This window comes from Physeter macrocephalus, chromosome 17 (genome assembly GCF_002837175.3).
Source record: "Physeter macrocephalus isolate SW-GA chromosome 17, ASM283717v5, whole genome shotgun sequence".
NCBI lineage: Eukaryota > Metazoa > Chordata > Mammalia > Artiodactyla > Physeteridae > Physeter > Physeter macrocephalus.
The window spans coordinates 4,038,084-4,051,727 of NC_041230.1; the positions used below are offsets into that span (position 1 = coordinate 4,038,084).

Consider the following 13,644-nt stretch of genomic DNA (forward strand, 5'->3'; position numbering starts at 1 on the left):
GAAATCCCTTCCTCTGTGACTCAAGCCCTCCCAATGCCTCCTCCTTCCAACAGTGAGTAAGACTGTGCAGGATTTCTCACGAAGGTGGCAAAAAGGACCTAAACTAAGCAGATTTCCTTCTGCCAGATTGTGGCCTATCACAGAGCTTCATCAGTACAGATGAAGGGGCACCATTTTGTAATTCACCCAAAGGCACTCATTCGGGCTATTAATGGCCCTTCCCCTCCACTCCACAGGAAGTCCACTCTCCACCTGCAGCACTGATCACACTTAAAAATAAATGTTTGCTACCTTTTCATTTCTCCAACAGATAGTAAGCTCTCTGAGAGCAAGGATGGGGATTTAGGGACTAGGCAAATCATGGCTCTCAAATCTCCTCTAAGGACTGTATTTCTGTATTGTCAGATACTTATGAGAAAAATGAGTACATGGGAAGGACTCACAGTGGGTCATTTCTTGAGTGAAGAATAAACACTGAATAGGAAAAAGAGGAAGCTCTGTAAGTGTATTGGGCTGTTTGAAGCTACCTATAGCCCCGTTACTCGTCAGAAAGAGAGGGAATAGAAGACAGGCCCCAAAGTGGGACAATTTTCAGAAGGAAACAAACATTACCAAATCCTGAAAAGCAAGGGAATACTAACCAGGGACATGGCTTTAAGAAGTTCAATTCCCATCACCTTCTCCTTTTCCTGGCTCCTCATGTGGAGAAGGGCTTCATCCTGAGAGGGCACAGCTGGGAGGAAGAGAAAGGAACGGTGAGAGACTCTAGTGAGAGACTCTAGGAATGGTGAGTAGCTCGAATAATCACAACCTAGAAACTTTTCCCTTCAGCTCCCTCTGTTCTCACTCCCCTATTCCTACTCCACCCTCCTCTCACAGTCCAGGCACTCCCTGGGAAACCTATAATTTACAGCTGGGGTTCTGCTCTGCTCTGGATTTTCAGGCTGAGGACAATCTCTCTCTTGCTCAAAGCCACCCACTCATTAACAACAGAGATGTATTAGGCGTGCTGCATATATTCATACTCTGATGTGACCTTCACGACCTTCAATGAAAATAGGGAATATTGTCACTGTTTCATACGTGAAAGCTCTGGGAAGTGAAGTCTTTTGCACAAGTCACACAGCTTGTAAATAATGGAGCACAGTCATCAACCTGTCTGCGTGACTCTACCACCCAAGTTACACGCTCAAGCAGACACCAGAATATAACAGAAAAAACACCTCATGTGCAACTAACTACTCAGGACTTATAAAGAGTATATGAGACTTGAAAAAAGCCATCTGCCCCAGAAAGAGGTATTACCTTTGTTACAACAGAGTCCATGTGGCTTACAGATAACTGGACCAAAAAACCGTCAGGAGACCCAGGCTCTCCTTTTGCTTTCTGACAAACTATAGCTCTGAAGTCCCCGGCCACCTCACCCCAACCCCACCCCCCAGCCCAGTTTCTTCAATCAGGAAGAGGATAAAAATATCTGACTCAATTCTGGTTTCTTTCCACTAAACTCCACTGCTTTTTCAAAGCATTATTATAATGATGAATATAAGAATGAACACTTACGGAGCACTAGTTACTATGTGACAGGGACTACACGAAGTGCTTTACAGATAAGAGCTCACTTAATCCTTGTAACAGTCCTATGAGGTACAGAATATCATCTTCATTTTACATAACAAACTGGGTCAGAAAGTTTAAGAAAAAAAAAACTTGCTCAGTGGAGGTCTTGGGATCTGAACTCTTAGGGTCAGCTTCTTCAACTGTCAAAAGTGGTTAAGAATACCCACCTCAAGGGGATTACATGAGGGCCAGTACAGAGGGGGACTCTGGAGTCAGCCTGTCCTGGATGTGAATCTTGGCTCCTCCACTTACTAGTGATTACTTGTCCTCTCTATACGTCAGTGTTCTCATCTATGAAAAGGAGATAAAGATAGTTTCCACCTCATAATGTTGTGAGGTTTGGTGTTAACATACCCAAAAGGTCTTAGAACTGTGTCTGGGCCACAGTAAGCACTCAGTAAACATTACCTATTGTTACTGCATGCAGTAAAACAAGGAAAGAACAATAGGGCTATGAGTAGTGCTTCTTTCCCCTCTCTCTCTCTTTACTCACTCTGGCTGGGGTGGGGGGCGGGTAGCGGGAGACAGAGAAGTGTGAGATAGAAATGGGGGAGTATTTTTGTTCATCTACTAAAAGGTGACCTAAGCCATGGAAAGGCTAGGATCCCTCAGCACTTCCAGACGAAGCTGTGAATCTCGCCTTCCTCCCAAGTCCCATCCCACAGTGATAATATAGGACAGGACTCTAACAGGTTAAAAAATAAAAATATTAAATACTGAGGTCCTCCTTGAAGAGCAGCACAGCACTCAGAGGTAATGATCTAATGGGGAATGCTCTCTCCCCTGGGTCCTTGGAGATACGCAGACAGACATGGAAGGGGAGTGTCTGGTTAGGAGGCTCTGGGCAAGTCAAGACCCCTCCCTGAATTCAGCTCCACACTCTGGCCCGAGGTGACCGTCCAAATCTTTGGACTTCTGGGTTCACCAGGCTCTTAGGCCAGGGACGTCCTCCTCCAGCACTTGGGCCCAGGAACAGCACCCCCAAACCTTAATTTTCACTCTTGAAGCCGTACCGAGGCCCTCTGCCACTCTTACTTCCATACTTAGTCCCGTGGACGTGTGTAGTGTCCCGACTTCCACACCCCCCAGGCGGGGCAGGCAAGAAATGCCTCAGCCCCACCGGCCCAACCAGGCGCCTTCCCAGGACTCCAGGGCTTTGGGCCACACTGGGTGCTTGGTGGTGGAGTCAGGGTGTGTGGGGGGCTGGGGTGTGGGGGGTGTATCGGGGGGTGGTCTCCTCCGGAGACGTTTCCAGTTCTCAGCCACGTAAAATCCTTCATTCGTCCCAATACACGCCGTCACTCACATGCTGCTGGGACGTGCAAGGTGCACAAAAGACGCGCAGAAACACGGGCCCCAGTCACACACTTGCCTCCTCTGCACCCCACCAGTCACATCTCACACCGGCACACACTCTCCCCCCGATTCACACACGTACCTGCCTCCTCCTCCCGGTCACACACACACACACCACGCGCTGACGGTCACAGTCGCCAAATCACGCGCGCAAGCTCACGACACCACCGCCCCCGCATGCAGACCGTGACGCTGACCTCTCGGCGCCTGCCCGCGTCCGGCTCAGCCGCTGCCACCACCCCACTCAGACTTTCTCCTCAGAACCCGCCAGACTCGCTCACGTCCGGGTTTCAAGTCCTCGTCGGAAGTGGGCGTGTCCTCACAGCGCAAGGGCCCTTGGGAAACGTAGTGCAGACCGGGGTGGCGGCGGCTTTCTGAAATCTGAGGACTAGGCTGCTAGGCAGGGAGGCCTGGTGATCACTGCCCTCTTTCCCCTATTGGTGCCTCCTGGTCCGGAACAGAGCTACCTAGAAGCCTTTTAGCTTCTGGGTCCCAGAAGTATTGGCGGCCTCCATGAAAGGAGCCGAGTCCCGGGGACTTCTGGGAGCCGTCGGCGGGCTCGGAGTGCGCAGGCGCAGCTGCGCACTGAAAGCGCACTGAAAGCCGAGACCAGAGTAGCCGCTCACCCGCACCTCCGCCGAAGGTGGGCGGGGTCGCAAGAAAGTGGAGCGCGCAGGCGCATTGAGCAAGGGGAAAAAGCCAAGGAAGTGGGCGGAGCTTAGGAGAGGCGGGTCTAGGGGCGGAACCTTCGAGAAGAGCGGAGATTTGGATTTTGCCTGGTGCTTTGTGCACTTGCGGCTGTGGTGTGCGTGTGGTGCGTGCGCGCGTGCTTGTGTGTGTGTGTGTGTGCGCCCGCGCGCTGGGGTCTAGGGGAGGCAGATAATTTATTTCCAAAGGTCTACAGAGCAAGAGGAACTGTACTTAAGAAGCGACGTCTATGAGCCTCATCAGCATCTGGACTTAATTTACATGACAAGATTCTTGACTTTGAGCTGATGCTATAATGAGATGCGATTTGGGGAGGGGGCCTTGGAAGCCGGTGATTGTTTTGTATGCCGAAGGGAAATGAGTCACCAGGGCCCTGAGGGCAGACTGTGGTAGGCATCCATTAAGGTGGCTCCCAAATGATCCCCGCCTCCTGCTATTCATAACCTCATGTAATACTCTCCCCTTGGAAGTGAGCTGGACCTAGTGACCCACTTTTAATTAACCAAGTACAAAGATGAGGGGATGCCACTTGTAATATTAAGTTACATAAAGGCTTCGGCTTCCACCTTGGGTACCCTTCTCTTGCCTGCTCACTTACAAGGAAGGCAGCTGCCACGTTGTGAGCTGCCCATGTGGAAAGGAATTGATGTGTCCAGCCAAATGCCAGCAAGGACCCGAGGCCAGCCAACAGTTTTAATGAGTGAGTTTGGAAGATGATTCTCCTCCCATAAAGCCTTCAGATGACTGCTGTCTTGTTGAGAGACCCCAGGAGCCAGAGGCACCCAGCTGAGCCATGTCTGGATTCCTTACCCAAAGAAGTTGTAAGATGACAAATGTATGTTTGTTTTAAGCCACTAAGCTTTAGCGTAGTTCGTTACACAACAGCTAATGAACATACTATCACAGCCCTTACTCTGTGATTCAGTGAGTTAAAATAGGGATTCTATCAGTAGTCAAAGATACCACATTGATAGAACTACAGCAGCTGCTATCACAATTAAAACTCAAGTGTCATTACCTGCACATATATTTGTTTTTCACTCACATAATAGTCCACTGCTGTTGCTCCTGAGTGACTGATGGCTTTCCTCCAAATAGCGGTTTAGGGGCCCAGAGTTCTTCCATCTTGCAGTTTTGCCATTCCATACAATTGAGATTCTTCTTCTTCCAGCTGGGTGGTACATCCTCTTCTTAATAACCGAGCCCTGAGTGACACACGTTTCCTATTCAAATCTCAGCTAGAACTGGAAGCAATAGTGGCTGAGTAATGCAGGATGTGCCTCGGCAGTCACATTCCGGAATCGATTTTCAGGCAACAGAAAGGGAAGCACAAACTTTGGGCAGTTGTCTAATCATATCATAGGTATCATTAACAAATGCTACATACCCAGGACCTTGGAAAATAACCGTATGGGTTTGTGGTCATTGTACCTGCTACAAGCTACACTAGATAAGAATTCCCCCATGAGCCCTCACTCTGCACAAATACGTCGTTCAGGAATTCCAGTGGAAATGTTCATAGAGATTGATTACAATCTTTCAAGAGTACTGTCTCCTTTCTGTTGACTCAAGTCGATGTGGGACTTGGATGCCATGCCATGGAGTGCTTCTAACTAAAACAAAACCCTAGTGCAGTTTCAACCTTGGGGATCAATGAAATAAGGTAAAAATATCAGATATCAGAACATTCTTAGGATTTCTGTGTTTATTGTGACCATTTCATTTTATTCTCATGATTAACCGTTGCCCTATACTCCAGCTATTGCACATGCCCTAGTTCAGTACACTTTCCAAATGTAATCACTGTCATGAGAAATCCCAGTACCTAAAGGAGACAGGAGATTTTTTAATATGCTGGTACTTCATGTCAAAAGAACATAGAAAAGCTACTGGACCCTGACAGGGGAACTTGCAAAAGATAAATCGGGGGTAGGGACATAAATGATCCAATCCAGCACTATAAACTCTTGAATTCTTTCAAGTCCTTATATATTATGCAATGTAAATTCTAACCCTCAAAATGACATTTCCAAAAATGTGTCCTAGATTTTTGATAGTATAATAAAGGGTATTAAATATTTCTGGATGACATGAATCTCCTCCGTCTGCATTTCAAACTATAGGTTTTAAATCCAAGAAAGCAATAATGCGGGGACTAGAAAAGTAGACTCAAGAGTTTTGTCACAGATGTATGGCAAAGAGAATGAGTAGGGAGGTTTCTTAAGGTTTGAGAAAGTCAAAAGTTTTCTAAGATGCTTGAATCTTTCGTGATAGCCCCATTCCAGTTACATGGATTCAAATCTTTCCCAACACTTCACTTTCATTTAAGAGAAGTGGAGAGGTTGGGAATTCAGTAAGTATCATAGCTCAGCAAACACCTGGATCTACTGTTGCACTTAGCTTTCAGGATTTGCCAGCCCCGTGGTTAGAAGCAGTTAAGAAGACTCCCAACACAATCATAGAAAGATCTGACTTCAATGCCTTTCTTAAGCTCAGAATTTCAAGCGGCCTTTCATTTTTAATTATCTAATTTCATTGTAAACAAGCATCATACTTACTTTTGGAGCTAGCATTGCTCACTGCCTTTAGCTTTTCGTAAGAGCTATCCAGCCCCTTCTGTGCAGTGGGCTTATGATCCTGCTACATCATGACTATCCTTTCCTAACACAACACAGAATTACAAGTTTCTCTGTATTTTAAGCTATCTCTTTCAATCAGCCCTTAATATTCTGCTTCTCCGTAGTCTGAGAATCATCCTCTAGTATCAATTTCTATATGAGAATAAAAGATGACTCCAGATTAGAAGTTAAATATTGAAAGGATACCAGATACCTTGAAGATTTAAAGAACTGAACAAAACTAGGATGTGAGGATGCAGGAATCATTTTAATGGATCAGACAGGTAGAGATGCAGAAATCTTTAGGCTGCTGCCAAAGGATGACTCAATTCCACCTATTTGCAGTCCAGGAGTGATTTTCCATATCTTTATAATAACTGTTACAACAAGTGGCCCAACCAATCAAAAGGAATACTGACTAAAACATCCCTTATGGCCCATACATAAAGCCTAATATTTGCCCCATGTCTCTGGTCAAAATACAAAGAATGAAAAACCTGACTGGCTTAATTAGAGCCATGTGTGACTGGCAGTCCAACAGAACAATACAGAATGAAGGCAAAGTGCCAACAAAGAGCTAGGAAAAGCATGTGTTAAAGACAAAAACAGATTTCAACATATATACTGAAAAAAAAATATAGACACACACACACATATACACGCACATATATATTCAATATTAATTTTGACTCTATGACTACAAGATTATTTTACACATAAAGTTCTGCAAATCATATATTGCATTTAATATATTGTGGACAGACAATACTCCATAGGAGCATAGGTAGAGCTTAATCTTTCTCTTAACTGGACAATACTGTATTGAATAATCACAATTTAATCAATCTGCTTGGCAGGATAGTGAAATCCTATTTGTTGTAATTAAACAGATTTTGCAATAAACATTATTTATATCTATATATTTATTCCATTGGGATGAAACTCCTAGATCTAGAATTACTGTTTCAAAAGGAATACACATTTATAGTGTGGACAGGTCATGCCATATTGCCACCCCAAACAGGAGACAAATCTACACTGGTAATCATGAACAACCTGTTTTCCCACAATAACTAGTATGGGAAATTAACTGCAGTTTAGATTTTAATCCATCTGCGAGTCAAGAAGATTCGTTTTAAATCTGTAATTTTCTGAGCAACGAGGTTAAGAACCTAACAAATTTTCTTTATTCGAGTTCTTCCACTGTGACACACCTGTTGGTAAGCACTGCCTAGTTCGACTGCTTTGTCATAGCACTCTGTTCTTAATGACATATTTTTTCATGTGTTGTATTTTCTGCCAGTTGTCTCTTACATCTTTTTTGACACCTTTTACCATATCAAAGTTTATTTAAATCTTTGTACAGGCCAGCTTACTTTCTTCATGTCTTCCAGGGCTCCATGTCCTACTCAGTAAAGCCTTCCTCCTTTCTGTGTTTGCCTCTAACATATTATTTCATAATTAGAGCCGATAAATACAACTGTATTATATTTCTCTGTAAGGTCTAGGTATGCTTCTCTTTTTGGAGAGTGGATAATCAATTGTTACATCATTTCCCCAATAATGAAACACTAATCTTATTATATACCAAAACATTTTTTCAACGATTCTTTTTTTTTCTGGCCGCACCACGCGGCATGTGGGATGTTAGCTCCCCAACCAGGGATCGAACCCGCACCCCTTGTAGTGGAAGCACAGAGTCCTAACCACTGGACCACCAGGGAAGTCTCACCAAAACATTTTTTAAATGTCCTGCTATGTTTGACAAGTCATCCTTCCTTGTGTGGTTTTCAACTAGAGCTGTCAGAGCAAACATATCCTACTGGGACGCTGTTGGGAGTGACAATTTACAAACATTTTAACAGTATTACTTCATCTAGAAAAATACAGTATTTCTTTTTATTGACATTTCCTATTGTTCAACAGTTTAATAACATTCTTTCACCTCTATTCATGTCGCTTTATAGTTTTTCTTGTTTTTGATGGGAGAGTTGTATTATCCTCATAGAAATAATTAGAACCTTTTGTGTATTTTTCTCTGCACTGGAGCAGGAGTCGGCAAGCTTTCTCTGCACAAGGAGAGAGAGTAAATATTTGAAGTTTTGCAGGCAATACTGTCTCTGTTGCAGCTACTCAGGTCTGCTATTGTAGAGTGAAAGCAGCCCTAGGCAGTATGTAAACAAATGAGCACGGCTGTGAGCCAATAAGACTTTATTTACGGACACTGAAATTTAAATTTCATATAATTTTCATGTTGTCTTAAGCTATTATTCTTTTCACTTGTTCCTCCATTAAAATAATTTAAAAAATCAGATCATGGGCCATACGAAACAGTCAGTGAGGCTCTGGCCACGAGTCATAGTCAAGATTAGTCTGCCTCAAGGTTAGTGGTTCTTTGAAACTTTAATGGAATTCACGCATAAGCCCAGGTGACTTTAAATGATCAAATCTTGCCAAATTTTCTAATTCTTGGGTAACATGTCAGAAGGTTTAACTGTACGCAGGTGAAACTTGTCTTCTCCTCTGATTGTTTCAGTTATTTTCTTCTAGGTGGCCTCCTCACCCATGTTCTCTACACACTTTCTAAGACTGTTGTCAGATGTACTTTTCTCACCAGCAAGATCACAGCACCTTACACTTTATGCAGATAAATGAGAAGCTATAATACTAACTCAACATTATGCAATCAAGTCTTACACCAGAACAGGCAAAGCCTCACTGACTGTCTTGAAACGCCTGTTCCTGATCTAATATCCGGCTTCTCTTAGCTTCATTCTATGCATCATTTTCAGTCAGAGTTGCCTATGGTAACTTTTCAATGTCTGAAAACAATGTTTTTAAAAGAGCTAACATTACTGAACGCTTAGTATGGACCAGCCATTGTGCTACACACATCTTATGCATTAATCAATATGAAGGATCTCAACATAAGTGTTTACATGAGGAGTAAATGAATTCTATTTTCACTTAAAACAAAAATCTTCACGTTCTAACTGCAACAACGTGAAGAACAAACTTGTACAGGACAAGAACAGAATAGACAGAAAGAAGAGAGAGAACAGGTTTTAAACTGCTGGAGTGGTCTATCTGAGTCACAATTTCTCGGGACTATAGTGATGGGAGTGAGGGTGGATTCCAGAGAAACTTGGGTAACAGATCCACAGGATTTGATGTAGCAGGTAAAGAGGGGCGTGCAGGTGACTCTCCAGTGTGGATTCTCTGATGTGCAAAGTGTGTGCTCTGCCTGAAGACCTTTCTGCTTCTCTTATGGTTGTGGGGTCTCTCTCCCGTGTGCACTCTTTTGTGCTGATTAAGGTGTCCGATTTGGATGAAGGTTTTCCTGCATTCCTTACATTCATACGGTTTCTTTCCAGAGTGAATCCTCTGATGGACGCTAAGGGACTGCCGATGGCTGAAGGCTTTGCCGCACGCGCTACATTCGTAAGGTTTCTCCCCAGTGTGACTTCTGCGATGACAGATGAGAGACGACTTTGTCTTGAAGGCCTTCCCACATTCAATACATTCGTAGGGCCTCTGGCCAGTGTGAAGCCTCTGGTGCTGAGTGCAGGAGGAGTTGTCGCCAAAGGCCTTCCCACATTCCATGCACTTATAGGGTTTCTCTCCCGTGTGAACTCGCTGGTGTTGAATAAGGTGTGTGGTCTGGCTGAAGGCCTTCCCACACTCCTTACACTCGTACGGTTTCTCTCCTGTGTGAGTTTTCTGATGCTGCGCCAGGTGAGCCTTCTGGGTGAAAGCTTTGCTGCAGACCTTACAAGCGTAGGGCTTCTCTCCGGTATGAATTCTCTGATGGGTGGCCAGCTGGGAACTGATGCTGAAGGACTTACCACATTCCCCACATTCGAAGGGCTTCTCGCCAGTATGAATCCTCAGATGGCTAGCAAGGTGTATATTCTGCCTAAAGGCTTTCCCACATTCTTTACATTTAAAAGGCTTCTCTCCAGAATGCACCCTTTGGTGCTGAGTGAGTGAGGCATGATGGCTAAAGGCTTTTCTACACACCTCACATTCATACGGTTTCTCTCCTGTGTGAATTCTCTGATGGACAGTCAGGGATGAGCCGTACCTAAAGGCTTTGTCACACACATCACATTTGTAGGGCTTCTCTCCAGTATGAATTCTCCTGTGCTGATTGAGTCCGATGTGATCACTGAAGGCTTTCCCACAGTCAATGCAGTCAAAGGGTTTCTCCCCAGTATGATAATACCTCCAGTGACGGATAAGGGATGTGTTCTGTATGAAGGCTTTCCCACATTCCATACATTCGTAGGGCTTCTTGCCAGTGTGACATCTCTGATGTCGGGCAAAGGATGAGCCATCACTGAAGGCCTTTCCACATTCCTTACATTTATAGGGCTTCTCTCCAGTATGAATTCTCTGATGCACAGTGAGGGATGAGCTCTGGGTAAAGGTTTTCTTACATTCATTACATTTGAAAAGTTTTTTTCCTGCATAGATTCCTGCATGTTTTATTACCACTGAACTTGGGGGGAAAGTTTTCTTAACTGAATCACAGCGGTGAACTCTCTCTTCTGAAATATCCAAGTGGAACCATCTTCCAGATTTGTCATATGGACACTCTCTTTCCTTAGAGAGGGTTTTGTTGTGAGTGACTGCCTCCTGCCTGAATTGTGTCTTCTGACCTGCCAGCTTCCTTTCAAACAGACCCTCAGAATCCCAGCTTCCTCTGAAAGTGGAACCCTCTAGGTTAGTGTTTGAAGTTCTGTCCGTTACCACTTCAGCAAATGAATCCTGCTCTGGAAATAACTCCTGGGTCTCATGTATAGACTGCTGGCCTGAAAGATATCAAGAAAATAAACAAGAAACAAACATTTCTTTTATCACAGGCTGGGAAAAAAGGAATCTACTAAAAGGAAAACTGTGAAGAAACTCACTAATTGGTGAATTAAACCCTAATTAAACAACATAAATTGTGCACCTCTAAAACATGTGAACATGCAGTCTACAGTGTATGTAAGACGACCCCAGACTGGATTCATACGGGAACCCAAGAGAGGTGAATAGAAAAAAAGTTAAATGTATGTGGAATCAGTCACACATCAGAAGCGTCAGGAGTCGGAAAAATGTTCTGCAATCACATCACCTAAAAATACAGTCTATGACACTCATTCTCTTCACCCTTTCTCACCCCTGGCTATGCAGCTTTGATGCCAGGGCAGTCATCATGTCACCAAAGTTGTTCCAAGAAGCACACCAGACACAAAAGGACAGTGTATTCTATAACATTCATTAAGAGGCCTGAAAGCCCAATCACTCTCCTACAACCAGAAATGGTGTTTCTGTCAACCGTATCTTATTTGACTGATTTCAACAGAACCTACAGCGCCAACTGATGGCTAAAGTTCAGTCGTCACATAGAAATCATTTTTACACTGACCTGCTTGCTTCTGCAAGCCTGACAAAATCCTCACTTCTTCTCTGGCCATTTAGTAATGGAATTTCTCACTCTGGAGAGACTTTTATAAAAATAGTGAGCGCTGATATTATATTTAATTACATCATACACACCACTGATCGGGTATATGGCTTACCTCAGACTACAAGCTTGCAGGGAGGAATGATTATGTCTGTAATCCTTTTGCTAAATCACTTAACATGTACCAAAAACTTGTGCAAGTAGAGCTATATCACAATAAATGTACAGAGATGAAAGTGGTGTTGGGGAGAGAGATGATGCAGAGAGTCAGATGTTTGGGAAAAGATGATCTTTAAAAAAGGAAGATAAAGTATTTTTTTAAAATGGCATCTAAACACTGAAAGCTTTCCTTCTTAGGTCAGTAACAAGACAAAGATACCTGGGAAGTTCCAGCCAGAGCAATTAGAAATAAAAATAAAAGGCATCCAAATTAGAAAGGAAAAAAAAAACTGTACTTGCTGATGATATCATCCCGTATATAGAAAACCCTAAACAATCCACAAGAAAGGTATTAGAGCTAATACATCAAGTCATCAAAACTGCAGTATACAAGATCAACACACAAAAATCAGCTGTATTTCCGTACACTAGGAATGAACAATCTGAAAAGGAAATTATGAAAATAATTCCATGAAAAATAGCAGTGAAGGAATAAATTATTGAGGAATAAAGTTACCTTAAAGGGTGAAAGACTGTACACTGAAAACTACAAACACTGCTTAATAAAATTAAGAGCTAGATAAATGGAAAGACACCCTGTGTTCATGGATGGGAAGACTTAATAATGTATTCATGGAGAGAAACAAGGAAAAATTAAATAAGCAACAGAAACAAGACCAAACAAATTTGTTGTACAGTACAAATAGGAGTAATATATCTATTAACAGAAACAAAAAACCATGAATGAAACAAAAATCAAAACTAAAGCTTCTATAAATGAAGCTACCACACAATCTAAAATACTGGATAGCAAGAAACACCACATGCAACCTTTCAAGCCACACAGGAAGTTGGGGGAAAAAATATCACATTTATAAAACAGGATTTACATTCATGCTATACACAGGCAAGGAAATATGACCCAGCAGAAATGTGGGCAATGGTCATGAAGACATCACTAACAGAGTATAAACCCCGAATGGATTTAAACACATGTATTCCCAACCTCACAAGTAGTCTGCAAAATAAAAATTAAACAAAACTCAATTTTCACCCCACAGCTTGGAAAATATAAAAAAAAACCCGAAATACTATTAGTGAAGATGTATGGAAACAGGTATTCTCATATATTGTTTACCAATGGTATTATAGCCTGTTATTATATTCATGAAACTTAAAAAACATGTATACTTTGATCATGCAAAGAGATATGAACAAACTGGACCACAGTTTATTACAGGTGAAAACCAGAAAAAACCTAAAGGTTCAAATATCCTCAACAGTAAATTAGTTAAGTAAATTATGGTATTTCCATATATTGTAATACTAGACAGCCACTTAGATGAAGTTTCTGTCTACTTTCTAAGGATACAGATAGAAGGAGAAATCATAAAAGTAGTAATACATTAGACTATATAAAATTTTTAAAATTTTTATGTACAATTTAAAAAACTCTAGTGAAAAGAAAAATACTTATTACCATATGTGAAAGATAGTTTGAGACAATACATTAAAAAATTAATGTTTACACTAAAAAAAAAAAACCACTGGGACTGGACTGGCAGTGCAGTGGTTAAGACTCTGCACTTCCACTGCAGGGGGCACGGGTTTGATCCCTGGTTGGGGAACTAAGATGCCACATTGCTGTGCAGCACAGCCAAAAAAAAAAAAACAAAACAAAACCCCCCAAAAATAAAAAAAATAGGGACTTCCCTGGTGGTCCAGTAG

The 13,644-nt window shown here is 42.6% G+C and overlaps 1 protein-coding gene across 4 annotated transcripts in view; it reads right to left on the reverse strand.

Moving 5' to 3' along the window:
* LOC102994043 (zinc finger protein 470) overlaps positions 1-13,644 on the reverse strand; it is a 35,508-nt gene that overhangs the window by 9,042 nt on the left and 12,822 nt on the right. For 2 of the 4 annotated variants that reach the window (XM_024117001.3, XM_024117000.3), the window contains one exon: positions 8,232-11,116. In XM_024117001.3, coding sequence (XP_023972769.1) covers positions 9,411-11,116 — 1,706 coding nt within the window. In that variant the 3' untranslated portion in view covers positions 8,232-9,410. Of the gene's footprint in view, positions 1-641; positions 734-1,787; positions 1,912-3,173; positions 11,117-13,644 lie in introns of those variants that run through there. The other 2 variants (XM_028477908.1, XM_028477909.2) reach the window with 2 other exon arrangements.